Raw genomic sequence first — 21,695 nt, 5'->3', positions numbered from 1 at the left:
ATTGTGTGTGTGCTTAAAGCTTGGTTCAACACAATGCAATCTGCTATTCTTGGCTTCAACAGGTCATCTGTACTTCATAACTAGTCCTTCATATATTATTTCACTTTACCATACATTCTTCACAAGTTGCACTTAGTCACAAGACTTGGACAGTCTTAACAAGTTCTTGTAGACTCTCTTCAATGTCCAAAGGGAAGTTCCAACACTGCACTGATCTAAGTATGGAAAGCCACAAGTATAAGTCTTCTACAGAAATAATACCACATATATGAGTTCTCCCTATAGGACCAACGCCACAAAAGCAACTCTTCAGATTCAAGTTATTCTACAGGAGTTACGCCATACGTTGATCCTTTTACTTCTATCGAAGCACATATCTAAGAGTATTGCCACACGTCACAAATTTTTATTTCCTGCAGGAGCACAGATCAGAGAGTATGTTCAAACTTTTACTGTTATACAGATCTGAAAATACTGCCCAATGTTGCACGAAGCGGGAGCGATGCGGAAGCACGAAGCGGAAGCGCGGAGCGCGGAAGCGTCATTTTCCAAAAATCTAGGAAGCGAAGCGTCCGCGGAAGCGTCTGCTATATATATATATATATATTTTTATATTTTTTTGCATTTATACTCAAAACAAATATCCCAAATACCAAATTAATTGTAGAAGACATGAAAACATGCATATTTTTGCATAAATCAAGATAGATATGGCATCCATGATTCCATTGTAGTTACTAGTATGTACAACAATCATCTATATTCTAGCTATTACAAACATACATCAAATTTTTAAGCGGATATACGAATCTCTGTGGCACATTTTGGTTAAAAAACCGAAGTTTGCACTTAACACTTCGCTTTGGTGCAACCATATACTACATATGGTATAACAAAGACCCGACAGTGACAAGGCCTTGTGGCATCAGATATGATATAGTCGTAACCATATGATAAACATAAGCTCAATTGAACCGACAGATGATATGTTTGAGTTCCGCATGGCATATATTTGATAACTTTGGCATATGCATTATAACCAAAGTCCGACGGTGCGCCATCCGTGATTGGATATGACAATTATAAAAAATGTAACCTTGGCATATGAGCGCATGAACTCCGATAGTTATGTAACTCCCCTCAGTGGTGTGGCAAACATTGACGGTGTAATATTACTCCGACCCATGGCATATATCAAATATAACCAAAGTTTGACATAGCTCCCTGCGGAATATTCGTGATATACGATTTGACTTTGGAATATGGTGTTGCCGTAAAATTTCTCCACGCCGAGTTTGGTGGAGATTCCTGTGATATTTGGAGTGTTGCTAACCAACTCCGGAATGCCAAATATAATGAACCAGCGGACATATAAACCAAAGTTTAGACATACTCCGCCATATTGACTTCGCGCTGAGTTGCTGCTATCCATGAGTTTCAAGCATTGATAACATTGTCTAATGGTTTAGCGGGGCTGCTAGGTTGGCGGGGCTCCACCAATCCTTACCCCCATTAGCATTACAACAAAACTTTAAATAAGACTTGTGCGTCACCATAAATAAAATAAACTCATAGCGGATGGTAAGCGGATATTCCAGGAATCGTTTCAAAAAATAGGAATCGCGCTTCAGAAAAACCGGAATCGCGCTTCGCCTGGAGGTTCCGGAACGCTTCCGTACGGGACGCGATTCCGGCTTAGGATCCGAGGGGGGGGGGGGGGCGATTCCTGCAACTATGATACTGCCCACGTCCAAGCTTTTATACAGATCCAAGAATAATGCCCATGTCTAAGTCTTTACTAAATCGAAAGTAATATATCGATACTTCAATAGGTAGAGATTTTCCTTTAATAGGTTCAAGTCTTCAATAGGTTGAAACTATAGTTGATCAAAGTAGATACAACGGTTGAAGCAACAACTTTCTTGAGTTCACGAGTTGTGAGCTATTTTGTTTTCTTGCTTATATATTTTTTCACCTAGATAATTCATCAATGAAATCGCATATATAATCAGATAATTCGCTCGGATAATTCTTCAACGAAATCGCATAGTCCTGCTACAGGTTCGTAGTCCCTTTATCTCATTTGAGTTTTACCAGATGTGAACTATATTAATTCTTCTACCTGAGATATTTTTTTCACTAACATAGTTGATTTGTCTTGTATTTATATAAGGAAGGTATCATCATTGAGGAGGCCGACTGTAGTTATGGAGGCCGACATAAGTAGTTGAGGATTTTCTTATAATTAATTTTGGTGGTCGATAATTGGTAAGGGATTTTGTTTTTTGGAATGCGTTAGATTTTAATAGGACAAGGGTTATAGTAGAATAATAGGAACTAGGAATTTTAAGAATTTAGGAGTTCAGGAATTTGGGATTTTTAGGAATTTTGGATTTTAGGAATAGGTTAGGGTTTTTCATGGTTAGGGTATTAGCTAGGGTTTCATGTAGTCTAGGGTTTCTTTTTTTTAAGGGTTTCAAATGTAGGGATCCTTTGTAGGGTATGCACATAGGATTAGGATTTCACACCTTTAGGGTTTGGTTCAACACAACAAGGGTTTCTCTAGGTTAGGGTTTGTATAAGGAGAGGGAAACATCTCAAAGGTTAGGACATGTATCACAAGAATATTTGCCATCATAAATAATGCCATATTGACATCAATGATAACCTTGATTAATAGGCTAATTCAGTTCTATGTGCTATGTATGTAAAGAATAGATGTCCTTCTAATGCTATTAGAAACAAGACTCCTTATGAAATGTGGTATGGCCACATTCCTTTGGTAAAGCATCTCAGGGTCTTTGGTTCCACTTGTTATGCCTTGATACCAAAGGAACAAAGAAACAAACTTTGTGCAAGGAGTCGTAAGTGTATCTTCTTGGGGTATTCAAATACCTCCAAAGCATATCGTCTCTATGATGAAGTTAATAAGAAGTTTGTTATATCTAGAGATGTAATCTTTCTTGAATCTTCCAAAGCTGACAATGTTGTTGAGTGGCAACTTGATTGCTTGGATAGATTTGACATGCAAAATCGTTTCAAGAATTTGATAATAAGATTCCACATCTTAAAGGGGGTTTCCTCTACTTGATCAATCTGTGGAATCTTCTTTTGAAACACTCTCTCCCCCACATGAAGATCCAACCACTGATGATACTTTGAGTGATGTGATTGACAGAATTGGGAGACTCAATCTTGATTCAGTCCCAACCCAGTCAACTAAACAGCCCGAGCCATCTCAGAAAGGTCTTCCAAAATCGCTGACAAAGACACTTGAAAGTGTTCATCTTGATGAGGTTGGAAAGACAGGAGCAAGAAATTCAACCAGGAAAAATGGAGGTGATGTAGTTGATTCTAATTCATTTGTTGATATGGATGTTTCTTATGATTGTGAACTGAATTTGTTTACAGATGTTGAACCAACTTCCTTCAAAGAAGCCGCTTCTCATGATGAATGGAAAGAAGTAATGCATAAGGAATATGGTGCCTTGATAAAGAATGGCACTTGGAAGCTGGTTGATCCTCCATTGGGAACTAAATCAATTGGCTGCAAGTGGGTCTACAAGAACAATTATAAAGCTGATGGCTCACTTGACAAGCACAAAGCTAGGCTTGTGGCAAAAGGTTTTGCACAGAAGGAAGGGGTCAATTATGAGGACACTTTTGCTCCCACAGCAAAATGGGCTACCATCTGGACACTCTTGCCTTGGCAGCTCAGAACGGTTGGAAAGTCCATCAAATGGATGTAAAAACTGTTTTCTTGAATGAAGATTTGAAAGATAATGTTTTTATGTCCTAGCCATAAGGATTTGTTGTGAATGGCCAAGAACACTGTTAATTTTAGGTATGTTCTATGCTGATAGCAAATTTACTTCAATTTTCCATATTAGCTCAATATCAATTCTAGATTAGCAATCACATTTAGCATGATAGTAAAATGTAGATAGAACATAAACATAAATCGCAGAAGGCAAGCCAAGATAAGAGGATACAAGATGTGGCACCAGCCAGGGAGAAACCCCAATGTGGGGAAACCCTTGATCAATTCTTCTTATATGTTCTTCAATAGTTCAGCAGAGAGAGAGATAGTACATATACATCAGAAGTCAACATTTTGACTTATCTAAATAAGAGCAGAGATCTTCTCTAAGAAGATGGCACATGAGGCAGTTGATCTGAACACAGGGGATTCCATCACCTTGCTGTACCAACATACCATGTCCATCATCACTATGCTGCACCATCACTGAGTTGTACCTCATCATGTTGTACCCAACATGCTGCTCTTCATAGTCATGCTGCACTATTCATCATGCTGCACTGTGCATCACTGTGTTGCACCACTGTCACTGCTGCTACTCTTTTGCCTTGATTTCTGTGCTTTACTGTTGTAGCTTCCTATTACTGGTTAGGGCACATAACACAATGTGATAGCCCTCCAAAACTGCCACAATTCATTGCGGTTCCCTTTCCCAACTAGGTTGCTTGTCCTTGCTGTCCTTCTAGGCATCACTATACATTTTGTTGGCCTTGGAACCTTCACAAGCCACCCAACAACACAGTCATGTTCCAACAATACAAGCCAACCTTCTAACAAAGGTAACTACCACTTTTTGGGTTGCGGTCTCCTTTACATGTCTGCGACTAGGAGAGAGTGTCTCACTAGCCCTCTCAGCTCTCACAAACACTCTCCAGAACTCGTTGTTGTAGCTTCCTATTTCTGCGGCCCAAACAAAGACAAAATACACACATAAAATATGCACAAAATCCCTCTTACATTTCCTCTGATCTACGGCATGGTCTGTAAGGCAATTCGTCTCAAATCTGCCTAGGAATCTTCCTCACTGACTGCCTTAGAGTTGCAGCCCAATCTAAGAGAGCCCCTCCCATGCTACGCTGCTACATAAGGGCATATACCAGCCCTTGATTGCCCTACGCAAGCCCAGCTATGGTGTTATGGCCCGCGGCCTAGCACAATAGCAACTGGTAGCTTTCGGTCCCTTAAAACATGCCCAAAGAATTGTCAAAATCAACAACGTTTAGCCCTTAAGAACTCGGCCTAACAGCGAGCACCCTTAGCCTTCATGATATCAACTCGGACCCTTGTTTTGACCCTAAAACAACCCTTTATCTCCTCATTGTTTCTTCCTTCTGTTTTGCGGCTAGGAGACTGCAGTTAGGGTTAGGGAAGTGGCCAAATAGACTTCTTTTGGACAACGTTGATTTCACTTAAGCATATAGGCCTCCTTGTTGCGTATTCACCTTCTTGACAGCGTTATAGGGCATCTCCTTCCATGGCTGTAATATGATCTTCCTTAGGGCAGCATTAAGGCATCATTAGGCCAGCGGTTAGGGCTTCTTCATGATAGCTTAGAGCCTTCTCCATGATGGCTGCATTAGGCTTCTCCATTAGGGCAGCGTTGTCTCTTAGGATCTCTCCTCTCACCAAAACCCAAGTGGAGAGGAAGAGATCACAAGAAGAGTGTGTCCAAATGAATAGCAAGCCACCTCTTTTTATACTAAAATGTTGAGCACATGTGGGGGCAAGTTGGTTGCTGGTCAACCTTGATGTATTGTCCCATAACACAAATAAATTCATATCTCAATGAATACGTGTTGGAATCAGATGATCTTTAGATCAATCCTACACCTCTCGACAAGAGGAGTCCAACAAAAATATCAGCTGCCATAGATAAGATGATCCACATGGAGTTTGGCCCTAGTTGCCAATTTTAACACTCCCTCTCAACTAGGGAGAACTCCATCTGCTGATCCATTTGCTAGACTGTACTATCTCTGCCATTAGTGCCCTGCACTGCTCTACTCTTTTGAACTATGAAGAAGAAGAAATGATCAAGAATGTATCATACCATCCTCTATTGACCCGTAGTCAGTTCCATATAAAAGATAGTGTATCATACCACTCTTACTAATCCGAAATTTGTTCCAAAAGAGAGTGAGTTATATCACTCTTACTGACCTGAAGTCAGTTCCAATTGATCCCAAATCAATATCATCCTAGCATAGGGAGTACGGTAGTAACATGATGTGTCCATCGGTACTACTATGGTCCCTATCCCCATTTCCCTGCTCATTGGCCAGATGAGAGGTACTTCCCATGAGTCCCAGACTGCATGGGTAGGATGTCTAGGCAGGAGAAGGATGAAACACTCATCCTACCTACATGTTGCAAGGGGTATCCCAGGAAAAGGCTGAACCACTCACCCTGTACACAACAAATCACTAGGGGAAGGCTGAACCAATCACCCTATGACTGTGTCTCGACAGGAGAAGGATGAACCACTCATCCTGCCTACATAGCAGACCACTAGGGGAAGGCTGAGCTACTCACCCTATGGTTGCTCATCGCTCCAAGATGTACCCCCAAGCCCCTGGAGCTCCCAGAGCTCAATGTACATATCATACAGGACCCTTAGGAGAGAGTTTCTCCACAACTCCTAGTTGTTCTCGAAAAGTCACAAATTTGACCTTTCCTAGGGGCTTTGACAAAATGTCGGCAACCTGCACATCAGTCCCAATGCGATGGAGCCTTCTTGCTCCTCGATGTACCATATCCTAGATGAAGTGGTACCTGATGTCTATATGCTTGGAGCGATCATAGAATACGAGATTCCTCAACAATCGAATCCCCCTCTGGTTGTCACAAAAGATCACGGTGGTATCTAGCATGTGTCCAAACAACTCATTGAAGAGCTTCCTCAACCAGGCAACTTCACACGAGGTCATACTCGTAGCTGTATATTCGGTCTGAACGGTGCTCAAAGCAAACAACTTCTGTTTCCTGCTCATCCAGGATATCGTAGCAGAACCCAAAGAGAAACAACACCCAGGAGTGCTCTTGAGATCCTCCACACTGCTTACCCAGTTAGCATTCGAATAATCATGCAACTTCACATTTTCGGCAGTGTATGTCAATCCATGAGAGAGTGCCCTGAAGATATCTCAAAAGATTCTTGGCACCAATCCAGTGAGGCTCATTCATTTATGAGCTCAACCTGCTAACTGCAAAACATATATATCCGGATGGGAGTTCACCAAGAACATCAATGCTAGAATGAGTTTATGAAACTTAGAGGCATTTCCCAAATTAGGTCTGGCATCACTACCACATAACTTCTGAAAGTTAGGCTTCATCGTGGTAGTCACGGGCTTGTAGTTCACCATTCCAAATCCGTAATCCAACTCCCTCTTACTTTTGCAAATGAGAGGGTCTGCACCTGTCAAAAAGAGGTCTTCCTCATAAGGTGCCAGTAGGAGAGGTATATCATCGACAACCTTCAAGCAATGGTTTGGATCGGCTTCACTCCCAGTGAATCTTAGCTTCATCAGACAACTATCAATCCTCTCATATCAAGCCCAAGGTGTTAGCTCTAAATCATAGAGAGCTTTGTTCAACCTGCATACGTGAGATCCCTGATCATGAATCTCAAACCCCTCGGGTTGTTCCAAACCTGTGGACTTGGTACATGAGGGGAATGGTCCCCTTGTAAGATTTTTCTCTCCGTACATCTCGTATATGTACCTTCATGCTCTTCTTGAATTCAGGCATCCCTGCCACCATCTCACATCGGGTAGGGCCCCATAATAAGTAGACCTTTGGTGCTATAGAAGAGATGTGTCAACTGACATGGTCCCCAATGGACTTCCTGCAACTTGATACAAATTGCCAACCCTGAACTCAAGAATAAAAGAATCCTTGAAAAATTCTTTTTTCAAACACGTACCTTTCCAGCGATGAATGCCACCTTGAAACCTTTGACTTCCATTGCTGAAATGGACACCAGGTTCTACATAAAGAACTTCTTGTAAATGAATTGTGTTACCCTCATTCAATTGAAGGGTAAGATTCCCTACACCCTTTCCGGGATAGGTGGCATTGACTCCAAGTATAATCCCCACGATTGATTCCATCTCTACCAAATTAGAGAGAGCTTCCTTCTATCCGATGAAGTGCCTCGAAGCACTATTATCAATAAGCCAGATTCCTGGAGAGTCTGGAGGAGAAGTAGTGGAGAGGGCCAATATAAGATAATATTTCAGAAACAACATTTGATTCTTCATACCTGGAGTTCCTTGCTTTCTTTGAAGAGTCAACCATTTCCTTGATGACTTGCATTACCTGTCATTCCTTTGATCATTGAATATGTCCCAGGAATGATTGTTATCATCATCAAGTGATGTGTCCCTACCATTCAGACACTCCTTCGCATAATGGCCGAACTTATTGCAAACAAGGGATCTGCCTTTTCTTCCACCCTTAGATCTGGACTACCCATTGAAGTGATCTTTAGATAGGCCATCATATGCTTCCGCTACGCCACTTGGGTAATATTCTCTGGTTTGACTTCATCCTTGGCGAATTTGAAGAGGGATGAGGAACCCATTGAGCCTTTTTGTCCTTTCCAACTGTCTTCGGTGATTTCTCTTTCACTCTTGCTTGGGCTTTGTCTTCACCTCAGCTTTGATACCATGTTAATTTTAGGTATGTTCTATGCTGATAGCAAATTTACTTCAATTTTCCATATTAGCTCAATATCAATTCTAGATTAGCAATCACATTTAGCATGATAGTAAAATGCAGATAGAACATAAACATAAATCACAGAAGACAAGCCAAGACAAGAGGACACAAGATGTGGCGCCAGCCAAGGACAAACCCCAATGTGGGGAAACCCTTGATCAATTCTTCTTATATGTTCTTCAATAGTTCAATAGAGAGAGAGATAGTACATATACATCAAAAGTCAACATTTTGACTTATCTAAATAAGAGTAGACATCTTCTCTAAGGGGATGGCACATGAGGCAGCTGATCTGAACACAGGTGATTCCATCACCTTGCTGTACCAACATACCATTGCCATCATCACTGTACTGCACCATGCTGCACCATCACTGAGTTGTACCTCATCATGCTATACCCAACATGCTGCTCTTCATCGTCATGCTGCACTGTGCATCACTGTGCTGCACCATTGTCACTGCTGCTACCTTTTTGCCTTGATTTCTGTGCTTTACTGCTGTAGCTTCCTATTACTGGTTAGGGCACATAACACAATGTGATAGCCCACCAACACTGCTACAATTCACTGCAGTGCAGCACCATTGTCACTGCTGCTACTCTTTTGCCTTCATTTTTGTGCTTTACTGCTGTAGCTTCCTATTACTGGTTAGGGCACATAACACAATGTGATAGCCCACCAACACTGCTACAATTCACTGCGGTTCCCTTTCCCAACTAGGCTGCTTGTCCTTGCTGTCCTTCTAGGCATCACTATACATTTTGTTGGCCTTGGAACCTTCACAAGCCACCCAACAACACATAGTAATGTTCCAACAATACAAACCAGCCTTCTAACAAAGGTAACTACCACTGTTTGGGTTGTGGTTTCCTTTACATGTCTGCGACTAGGAGAGAGCGTCTCACTAGCCCTCTCGGCTCTCACAAACAGTGTCCAGAACTCGTTGTTGTAGCTTCCTATTTCTGTGGCCCAAACAAAGACAAAATACACACATAAATTATGTTAGGTAAACTTGACTCGGGATAGAGTCAAAATTGACGAGGTTAAACAGTGATGGTTTTGGGGCACATGGTATTGTGCACCCATAGTATTCTGCCCGTGGTATTCTATGTAATGGAGCTTATAAAAGGTTGGAAGGACTTCATTGTAATGCAAGGCCTGGAGGTGAGCGGTGAAGGCTCACTTGGCCGGATTGGCCAGGGTTTTGGCCAAGGATAATGAAATTTCATTATAGTTGGGTTTTTCCCCGGATTTGGTGTTTTCCCGGATAAACATTTGTGTTTATGTGTTTATGGTTGTTTACTTGGGGTATTGTTAACCTGACATCCCCCCTATCACCTAGGTCTAACCCAGGCTTTACGAGTGATCACCGAGGGGTACACATGCCTTACCAGGTCTTACAGTAGTATGCCCATTTACATGCAATAATTTTGACTTCATTATTTTTTTTTTTGGCTGCTGCGATTCTGATCCATCCTCTCTCAATTTGATTTGCTCAAAAACTTCTATCAAACTGCTCCAACTGCGAGTCCGACGAGAACCTCATAGATTCCAGCACCGGTGGCCTCACGTAGCAGAAAACGAACAATTTTCAAAACCGCATGAACAATTTTCTTCTGCTGACCTTCTTTAAATAGCCGCATGGAACAATTCATCAGCATGTTCCAAACCGGTAAATATCGTAAATGCACTACGATCCCTGGCAGTTACAGCACTATCTTCCGCACATTCTCCTTGAGGTTCTTCCGCATACAATTGTTCCACCATTATTTTCCAAACCCAGATCTGAAAAAAGGCTGCATTGATCTCATCAGGCAATATAAACCCCTGGCATCAAAGAATCCCTTTGAAGCCAATATCTGGCTCTGATACCAGTTGTTAAGAAATTTATTTATTACGGAGCAATGGAACACATAAAATATTGCAGAAATATAAACACAGAAAACACATAAAACAAGAGAGACACAGATATACGTGGTTCACCCAGTTTGGGCTACGTCCACCCCGAACAGCCAGTCCTTCCTTTCTATTATCTAGCAAAATGAAGTGACACAACCTACAACAGATCCGCTGTAATATCCTCTGTTTTCTCTCACAGTCTCACCTCTCTGTTTCTCGCTCAGAGAATACACATCTATTACATAGACTCAATACAATGCCCTCATACAAAAAGAGGGGTTGCCTTCTAGGGCAAAAAACCCTAAATTAAACATAATTTCTACCATCAGATCGTCTGCCTAATGAACGGCCCAGATTGACTAGAAATTACTATACTTTTACAAGGCAAATTTACATCTATTTTTGGCTTTAGGGGCGCTGCCCCTGTACCCCCCTCGCGTGGAGGGGTGTACAAACTTCCTGGGGTATACATCTGGCTGAAACAAAGACCTCTGAACAATCATGCTCCACATGCAACAAATTATGCACAAAAGCCCTCTTACATTTCCTCTGATCTATGGCATGGTCTATAAGGCAATTCGTCTCAAATTTGCCTAGGAATCTTCCTTATTCATTGCCTTAGAGCTGCGACCCAATCTAAGAGAGCCCCTCCCATGCTACACTGCTACCTAAGGGCATATGCCAGCCCTTGACTGCCTTACGCAAGCCCAGCTATGGTGCTATGGCCTGCGGCCTAGCACAACAACAACTGGTGGCTTTCAGTTCCTTAAAACATGCCCAAAAAATTGTCAAAATCAACAGCGTTTAGCTTTTAAGAACTTGGCCTAACAGCTAGCACCCTCAGCTTCCATGTCATCAACTCGGACCCTTGTTTCGACCCTAAAACAACCCTTTATCTCCTCACTGTTTCTTCCTTCTGTGTTGCGGCTAGGAGATTGCGGTTAGGGTTAGGGCAGTGGCCAGATAGACTTCTTTTGGACAACGTTGATTTCACTTAAGCATATAGGCCTCCTTGCTGTGTATTCACCTTCTTGACAGCGTTATAGGGAATCTCCTTCCATGGCTGTAATATGATCTTCCTTAGGGCAGCATTAAGGCATCATTAGGTTAGCGGTTAGGGTTTCATCATGATAGCGTTGAGGCTTCTGCATGATGGCTGCATTAGGCTTCTCCATTAGGGCAGCGTTGTCTCTTAGGATCTCTTCTCCCATCAAAACCATAGTGGAGAGGAAGAGATCGCAAGAAGAGTGTGTCCAAATGACTAGCAAAATCACCTCTTTTTATACTAAAATGTTGATCACATGTGGGGGCAATTTGGTTGTTGGCTGACCTTGACGAATTGTCCCATAACACAAATAAATTCATATCTTCATAAATGTGTCAGAATTAGATGATCTTTAGATCAATCCTACACCTCTTGATGAGAGGAATCCAACAAAAATATCAACTGCCATAGATAAGATGACCCACATGGAGTTTGGCCCTAGTTGCCAATTTTAACATTTAGAATTTCCCACTGTAGATCACCTGATAATGCAATATACTAAAGCAAAATACTTGATCTACTTCTACAAACAAACTTGCGGAAGCTTAATTGATTTTGAGCAAGATCAAATAGAACACATATAACAGAGAATGAGAAATCAATCACACATGAACACAGAAGAATACTCTGGGAAAAGCCTCAGCTAAAAACCCCGATCTCTATATTATCATACAAGTGGAAATATGTCCGGATTACACAAAGCTTTAGCTCACAAGCTATCCAGCTCTCAGTACAATCCCTCAATGCTGCTCATAGACTGAATAGACACAACATATGCCTTCCCTTAGTCCTCCAAGCCTCCTATTTCCTTGCGCAGTTTCTCCTGGGTCCTTTGGCTGCCACCTATGTGAATTCACCTCTCACACAACTCACCAAACTCAGAAATAACTGCGCAATCTCCAAGGAATGAATTCCTTCTGCATGCAAGAGATATCCTCAATGGAATATTCTTGCAACTGATAGTACACTGTCCCATCATCTGATCTCAACTAGGTCTTTGACTGAACTGACATGCATGAGTTATTTATGAGAGAATATTCAGTTATCTGAAGTGCAGTAGTTACATGCATGCATGCATTAACTAACTGAACTCACAATCAGTTCAACAAACTGTTGGAACTAATCTAACTGGACTTAACTCAGTTAACTGAGTTAACTAATTACAACTCAATGTACAACTCATCCTGATCTCCTTAATCAAGGGATAACTTCCTCAATCAAAGGGATAACTGTTGCATGTCTTCACATAGACTTCATGTTTGATTTTCTCCAACTAATTAACTCAAGATGAATTAATTAATTATTTTTCAAATAGCTACTGAAATCAAATTCGAAATTTAATTCTCAATTTTAGTTCAAGGACTAACTAAAATTGGAATGTATCCCGAAATGCAATTTATAGCAGTGCTATTTTTAGTGCTTATGTTTTTAACATTTCTTGTTGCTATTTTCAACATAACAAACACAAAATATGCAAACTTGTGAAATCCTTGTATGGCCTCAAGCAAGCACCGCGAGCCTGGTATGAAAAGTTAACTGAGCATCTTCTGAAAATCAACTTCAAACATTATGATCTTGATGATGCAACTTTGTTTGTCAAGAAAGTTGGCAAAACAGTTGTATATCTTGTGGTATATGTAGATGATCTTTTGATGACAGGGAACAATTAGAGCTACATTGCATCCATAAAGAAGGAATTGAGGAAAGGTTTTGAAATGACTGATTTGGACTATGTTCACTACTATCTTGGTATTGAAGTAACTCAACATCCGAAGTTTATATTCCTCTCTCAAAAGAAGTACATTGGAGATCTGTTGAATAGGTTTTGCATGGTTGAGTGCAATCCTTTGACTACTCCAATGGAACAGAACTTGAAGCTCACATCCATTGAAGGAAAAGAATTTGAGGATGCAACAAAGTATAGACAACTTGTAGGAAGTTTCAACTACTTGACTACTACCAGACGGACATTTCATTTGCTGTTGGAATCCTCTCTAGGTTTATGCAAAAGCCTTGTGAGGGACATTGGTTTGCTGCAAAAAGAGTTCTGAAGTACTTGAAGGGAACTCAAGACTTTGGACTCAAGTATACACAGGTGGGCGACTTCAGCTTGATTGGATACTCTGATTCAGACTTCGATGGAGACAAGGAAACTGGGGTATCTACTTTAGGTTATGCTATGAATCTTGGATTAGGAGCTGTCTCCTGGAGATCTCACGCAAACAATCAGTTCCAGCAGATTCCACAACAGAGGCAAAATATGTGGCAGCAACTGAGGCAACAAAGGAAATTGTGTGGCTCAGGAAAATTCTGGAAGATTTGCAGGTGAAACAAGTGCATTCAACTCCACTCATGATTGAAAACACTTCTGCAATAAAGTTGGCCAAGAACCCAAAGTTCCATGATCGAACAAAACACATCAATACAAAATACCATCTGATTCGACATCATGTTGAGGCCAAGACAATCCATCTACGCCATTGTTCCACTAATGAGCAAATTGCAGACATCTTCACCAAAGCACTTGGAAGAGAAAAGTTCGAAAGGTTCAGAATGATGCTTGGACTCATCAACATCCCTTCAGATTAAGGGGGGGGGGGGAGGGGGGATGTTGACACCTAATCGTTCGGATTGGGTGAATATATGTAATAATGTAAATAGTAAATAATGGAGAATAGGAATATGAAGAGACACTCGGAGGTGAAGCCCAAGAGTCTCTCCCTCCTTGTATACATCCATGAACAATCTTAATGCATAGACACAATTTACATTGTGGAGTTACCTGCTGGCCTAACACGTAGTGCAATGGTCGATGAGCTTTTAGCCTGATGAGTCCATGGAACTGTGACCCTGGCTGGAACTTTGCTATACTATGCTACTTTGAACCCAATTTTCACGTCATTCCTTGAGAGTTAGGCAAAGTGCCATGTATTGTTGGAAAGGCCCTTGATCAGGCTAGACAATTGTAGTTGTACACATGATTCTTATTTGGCCTAAGGAACTGAAGAGGAAATGCCTACAAAGATGGACAACTAAAATCTACAACTCCATCAATGACATTAGTCTAGACAACTTACACTTGGCAAGCCATGACAACATACATTCAGCACAGTAGCAATAACATCGAGGACAATGACAATGACATCAATGACAACATAGAAAATCTGCCAACACACTCAACAACATCATCTAGTCTTTTTTGTATATATGGGATGTTGATTTGGGGTAGCATCGGATGTGCTCTAGCCACAAAATTTGGTGGAGAGGTTGGGGCACATGAGATCTCCAATACCCAGAAAGGATTTGGGCAGATTCTAAACAGATCAGGAGATATTAAAATAATTAATATTTTTAATGGAGTCCCTAAGTTAACTTAGGGAAAATAAAATATTCATGTGTATTAATATGAATTTGTGTTAGAATGGTCCAAAAGACATGGATCAAGCCAGATCTAATCTTAGCCATTGATTGGGGACTTAATCTCGACCGTTGAGATGTCAACAGGAAAAATATAGTAGGAGGCTTGAGGGTCACTTGGAGAGTACACCAGAGTGATCAGTGATTCTATTCTTTAGAGCAGGGTTTGCTAAGAGAGATAGAATTAGTGATCGGGAGAGAAGCTGAGGGACTTTGAGTACAGAGAAACAGACAAGGCAAATATTGTGCCGGGAGAGCAGCGTAGTAGCCAAGGAGAGTGATGCAGAGCCAGCAAGGGCTCACGCAGGGCCATGCAGAGGTAGCCAAGTGCTGCGCAGAGCACCAGAGAGGCCAGCGTGTCTGACGCAGAGGCCTAGAAAGCTGACACAAGTCCTCCTGGGGCTGACGCAGGGCCAGTGTGAGACAGAGGGGGGATGCCGCAATCCAGATTGCGCAGACGCTGGGGTTGCAAAGCAGTTTTCTGCTGAGGAGCTGTTAGAAGGATTTTCCGGGGTTTTAGCCAAGAGATTTCTCTCAAACTGTGAGATATAGATGCGAAGGAAATTCTCTGTTGGGTAGGCTAGTTTCGGCACCCAGATTGTACTCTGATATTGCTTAATAAGAAAACCCTCAGATAGTTGCACCAGTTTTCCGGCATTGGGTTTTTCCGGGGACATTGGTCAAAAAATAATGGTGTCATGTGGTGTGTTTGTTCTTGTTTCTTAGTTGTTGATCTGTAATATGTTGAGCATGCACTAGTATTTATTTTCAGTATTTACTTTGTAAATAACTTGTTAAAGAAAAATTAACAAGTAGGTAGGAATAAATCAGAAAAAGTGTATGAATGGTTTCTAAATTAAGTAAACTTAGAAATTTCAACATGGGATGTATGGTTATATTGTTATCTACTTGTTTCTACAAATTTGTGTGAAGAAAACATCCTTTTTCTGGTAAATTTTTGGAATGTTATGATTTGCTGGTTGATAATAGGACCTCAGAATCCTTGTTAAAGATGCAACCTTCTTGCACAATGAGCCAGTGTTGATAATATCAGTATTGGCAAATTATCGGCAAGGGTCTAGAAAACATCTTATCGGCAATATTGGCGAAAATATTGGCAAATATCGACAAGCATAAACATGCATATTATTATTATTATTATTATTATTATTATTTTTTTTTTTTTTTTCAGATTTTTAAACATATAAAGCAATAACAACATGAACCAAACACATTGGCACATAAATATGAAGAAAGCACTGATATATATGATGCCAAATAGAAATGATACATCAAGGCGATACCAAATCCTGTTGATCCATAATAATTGTCCAATCAAGGACTCAAATGTGGAGAACCAATACAAAATATTAAATAACATCACATATATAAAAGTATCTCATCATTGTGAGTTATAAACTTATATGTAGCAAAACAAATAAAACTAGCAACTATCTATCTGTAACCAGTGCCCTTTCCCTAGCAGCTATCTTTCTGTCTTGTTCAGTGATTGCTTCGAGAGATTTTTGTATAACCTCCGCACTAGAAACCATACAAGGCATTACATCTGCATCATGTGCAGGGAGTCTAGCCAAATGGTATTTCAATCACGTAACCCCTCTTGACATCTTGGTCCCACACAATTTGCATGATAGATATGCCCGATTTACCCCATCAACAGGCTCCCCATACTCCCAAAATGGGTCCAAGGCTTTTGGCATATTTGACATTTGTAGTGAACAAATTCAAACCTAGGGCACAAAAGAAACAAAAAATTGGCATTAGACCCCCCAACACAAAAAATAATAAGTAATAACCACCTCATTTAAAAAAACTTACTACATTATTTGCAATGTGAATGAAAAATGGCAATAAGAGGGTGCATAAGAAAGTTGGAAAAAAAATGAAGTTTGCTGTCCAAATATGGAGAAAACCCTTGCATTGGCTCATGGGCATGAAAACCATAGCAAATGGAAAAAAAGAAAAGAAACAAAATGTTGGTAGGCAAAGAGGCAAGCAAGCATAACCCTAAATCTATGAAAAAATCATTAACATTGGGGTTTTTAAGAACATACTTGTTAATGGAAGAAATGAAGTTTGTCTCACTATTCTTCAATCTTTGATCCATAAAAAAATGTTAGTTGGTGGTGATAATCGCTATTTGATCCTCAATCCCTCCTTGACAACCACCACAAAACTCTTCCCCTTCCTTCTCCAATGCTCAGAAACAGAAATGAGGAAAAAAAAGGCAAATTTCCCTTTTTCTAGAGGTGGCTTAGCCTGCCTGGTGATATTTTATATCGTAGCGCGATATTTTGCCGCGCGATATTTTCTCGGCGATATTTCGGCTTGCCGAAAATATCGCGATATTTCCGATATTCGGCGATATCTCGCCGATATTATCATCACTGGTCTGAGCTTCTTTTGTATGTATTAGAGATGGAGTCTAGCTTGTGTAGGACTCTGTTCCTTCTTATCTTTTTATACGCATATAGATTCTAGAAGTTTGAGCAGACTCAAAGATTGTACAGTACCATGCGATAGTTTGGTATCTTGATGTGCTATTCACGTGGTTTACATTATATTTTTTTTGCATCCTAATGGAGGGGATTATTTCATTTGGGTGAGTGTTGAAGTGTCTTTGCTTGACTTCTTAATTTTCTAATCTATTAATGTATGCTTTGAGGGTGAGGTAACCCTTTTTGGTTGGGGGAAGATCTTAGAGGGTCATTGAAGTTGATCCAACTGAATCGACATGTCAGGTAGAATAGATTGTTAGGTTGGCTAGTTGACCATGCCAACTAATCAACATAGTCTGTAACTATCTGCTAAGTTCTACACATATAAATATCTAATCGATCTATGTATGAAAGGACAGAGAGAAAGCTTATCCTCCTATATATTTGAGTCATTTATAATACGGTCTACTTCTTTGCATCATGTATTAATATATGCAATGTATGATTAATATGGTTGTCTACTTGTTTTTGCAAAGTTGTGAGAAGACATCTTCCTTTATCTGGTTAATCTTTGGATTGTTGCTGTTTGCTGGTTGATAATATGACAAATACTCAGAACATAGATGCGATCTTCTTGCACAATGTCTGAGCTCTGATCTTTATGTATTGTAGATGTAGTATAGTTTTTGTAGGACCTTGTTCCTTATCTTTTTATATGAATATAGAAGTTTGAGCAGACTCACAGGGATTGTACAGTACCATGCAATCGTTGGGTATCTTGGTGTGCTATTCACGTGGTTTAAATCTAGGCTCAGAATTATATTTTATTGCATCGTAATGTGGGGGATTATTTCATGTAGGTGAGCGTTGAAGAGTCTTGGCTTTGCTTTGATCAACCAGCTTTGATGCTTCATAACAAGGTAATTTTTTTGTATTTCATGAGGATAATATGAGACTACCTCAGGAAATGTAATGCAAGGATCTTACATGTAATTATGTAAACTACTTATACAGCTATTGTGTTATTAACTTATTACAGTGGTTATTGCTATCTTTTATAGGTTCGAGCATTTGCAGGGTGGCCAGGAACAAGAACGAAAGTACAGATTAGCAATGGTGATGGTAATGGTTTTGATGACAGTCAGATTCTCGAGATTAAAATTGTCACAACAAAAGTGGGTTCCAAACATTATCAGGGCAATGAGGCCACTATAACATTTGATCTAGATGCTTTGATATTTTGTTGTGGGGGAGGCTCCACTCTTGAGGTGAAGTATAAAATAGATTTTCACTTTACTAACCTAATCAATTAGAATATAGTCCAAGATTATATGCTTTCACCAAAATTCGCATCTGTTTATTTAACGCTATCAAGTTTTGTGTGAAATTAGGTGTTGGAGCTTCAACCTCCAGGTAAAAGGATAATGAGTGCACAGGATTTCTGGAATGGGTTACGTGGTAGGAAACTGCTAAAAGCATAGTAAAGCAAAAATGATATCCAATGTCATCTAACTCCCCTGAATCTCTCTCTCAAATTAATAACTGAAGTTGGCTTATATATTTTCATTCCCGAATTAATGTAAACCATGCTCTGCATTTTAGAGTTCTGACAAGTAGTTTAGTGTACATTACAACTAGAAGAATGAAAAAAAGTAAATACAGCACGCAGAAGGTTCAAGACCCAACACTAGTGATTGTGGTTACCATGTCTTTGCAATCAAATCATGAAATGCCATCGCTTACTATCTCCCTTTAATTGTAAATCTTTGGATCTGAAGGTGCACATTTGAAAATGTCTTGTTTTCTGTTATTCCAAAAACACTGCCTTGCAAATTTTATTTACATGTCATGGTTATGGAGATGATGTTGGTGTTATGAGTTTCATTAGACATGAAAGTGCAAAAAGGATGGACTGTATTAGTGGTTTTTATTTCCATATTAATTCTGTAAACAAAACTACTATAGATCCATCTTGACCCCAGATATATTAAGCATTAAGAGGGATAAATTTTTTCGAGGTGCAAACATTAATGTTTGTGTATCCTTGGAAACTTTTTAATAAACATTGAGATTTGCACCTTGTCTTTGGTAATCTCCTTGGATGGGTAATAGATCCAAGGTTAAGAATTGATGAATCTAAGTTATTTATAGTTGTTAGTTAAATATGGTAAAGATTAACTGATATGTCAACTTTTTTTTGACTCTGGTAATAATTAAAAAAAAAATCTACCTTTTTCTTTTTGAATTTTTTTAGTATTTTTCACACACGCAGACATCGCCCACTAGCTGGGCTTTAGAACACCTTTCTTTTGAGTGCATTTAAAATTGGCAATGAAAAGCTGATATTATTTTGTATGTGTTTCTGTTTTTGATAAATAATGAAACAAAGTCCCTTGCTTTGTTCAAATATGGAACAATAGTCAATACAACAAATAGAACAACTTCTTTTCTTAACAGCCTAGTATCTAACATTTCTTAGTGTTGTGTAGGGTTAGGCTTATGGGCTTTGTATGCGGCAACTCCAAGCTAGGTTTGAGGTTTTGAACATTCTATAGTCTTCTTGAAAGTTCACATGTGACTAGCTCCATAGGTGTGAGTAATGGGAGCTAACATTGGCATCCACTTGGCACCATGGTGGTTAATAACATAGGTCAACTTATGGGAGGAAAACATCCTTAGACAAACTTTGATTGAGGTGACTTTTTCAGAATTGGAAGTTCTCAATGTGTAAAACAATGTCGGGGTTTGGGACTACATCCATAATGCTTTGACCCGATAAAACATTTAGTGCATCAAGTGGGCTCTTTAAGTTTTAGGACCTGTTGTATCCTCCTCATTTTTGTGTTAGTATTCATGTTGCAGAGGAGGCTTGTTTTGTGTACAGGGAGACATTGGAGACTTTGGAAAAGCGGAAAAAAAGGTTAAAAAGGAAAAAGCAAAAGGAGGAAATAGAGAAAGGGCAGTAGGGCATGGGCCTCCCCCTGCATTTCGCATCAAAGGGTTAAATAGCAATCACCTGTCGGGCGGATCACCATCCATCACAAAGGCGCCTACTCATGGTGAGACTTCGATTGGGTAACGAGTGCGACAGTTAAGCCAACACTTACCCCCAGAAAGTCAAGGTCAAAAAGGTAAGTGGGGCAGATCGACGGTTGGGATTAATTTCGGGGGGTCGAACCCCATTCTTGAACCCATCCAGGCACCCCACCGGAGGGTGGGGACCATGCATGCCACTTGTCATGCCAACAGAGTAGCAATGCCAGCAAGCGAGCATGGACCACTGCTGTGCAAATCACCCCCCTCTCACTCCTTTCCAACCCTATCATGTCGCATGTCACGCCATGTCAAGCCCTAGTTTTTCCTGCCCACACCCCTCCATAAAGTGACCGTTACCATTTGAATTCCTCTGTTTTATGCAGTTTTTCCCTCGCAAATGTCGTTCATTCGAGCTACAGGCTAGCCCAGAGTCCTCGCACCCTTGATGTACGACCGTCTTTGTTCAACAAGTAACATGTAATCTCTTGTCCTCAGATCGTTAATATCATGATAAAAATGAAGAAGTCCATGCCTAAAACCCCCAAGTCCCAGGAGGCGAAACCCTCAGGCCACACCGAGCACCTCATGGATATAGAGGTAGAAATTCATGACCCTTTCTACCCCCAACACCTGTCATACCTCCGCTTTGACCTCTATGGTAGCTACATGAACCAGGAAGACCCTGTTCGAGTCGTTGAATCAGGGTTTTATACTACTTGATCATTCCAACAGTGTATCCCTTCCAAGAATTTGTATCTTGGCTTATGTTGTTAATTTTAGGCAACAATGGTATGTTCTATGCTTAAGAACAATTTTACTTCAATTTCTTTATTAGCCCAATATCAATATCCAGTTTAGCAATCACATCAACATGATAGTAAAATGTAGATAAAACATAAACATAAATAATAGAAGACAAGCCAAGACGAGGACACAAGATGTGGCACTAGGGACAAACCCCAATGTGGGGAAACCCTTGATCAATTCTTCTTATAGTCTTCAATAGTTCAATAGAGAGAGATAGTACAATTTACAAATATGATAATTTATAACAGTGGCAAAAGAGCCCTAACCAGAAAAGTCAATGCTGGTCAACAATCAACGTTTAGCCTCGATTTCTGTGCCCAAAAATGCGACCTGCCCAAACAGAGATAGCCCTCACAAAAACACAGTCAAAGGCGGTCAATGCAGTCAAAACAACTTCTTGAAGTTTTCGGTCAAATCTGGTCAACGCAGGGACAATAGAAAAATAGCGTTTTTTTCGCACGTGGGGAGAGAGAGAGAAGCCCATAAATCT

At 40.2% G+C, this 21,695-nt stretch overlaps 1 protein-coding gene across 7 annotated transcripts in view; it reads left to right on the top strand.

Moving 5' to 3' along the window:
• Positions 1 to 19,204, top strand: part of PDE194 (formyltransferase) — a 373,820-nt gene extending 354,616 nt beyond the window's left edge. For all 7 annotated transcript variants that reach the window (XM_089448850.1, XM_089448851.1, XM_089448852.1 and 4 more), the window contains 3 exons: positions 18,223 to 18,282; positions 18,424 to 18,630; positions 18,754 to 19,204. In XM_089448850.1, the coding sequence (XP_089304976.1) occupies positions 18,223 to 18,282; positions 18,424 to 18,630; positions 18,754 to 18,843 (357 nt within the window). In that variant the 3' untranslated portion in view covers positions 18,844 to 19,204. The remainder of the gene's footprint in view (positions 1 to 18,222; positions 18,283 to 18,423; positions 18,631 to 18,753) is intronic.
• The last annotated feature ends 2,491 nt before the right edge of the window (positions 19,205 to 21,695 follow it).

The sequence above is a fragment of the Pinus tabuliformis genome, chromosome X (genome assembly GCF_031772625.1).
Source record: "Pinus tabuliformis cultivar Carrire ecotype Pingquan chromosome X, CPIR1, whole genome shotgun sequence".
NCBI lineage: Eukaryota > Viridiplantae > Streptophyta > Pinopsida > Pinales > Pinaceae > Pinus > Pinus tabuliformis.
The sequence above is the reverse complement of the archived record's forward strand: the minus strand, read 5'-3'. Positions and strand labels throughout refer to the sequence as shown.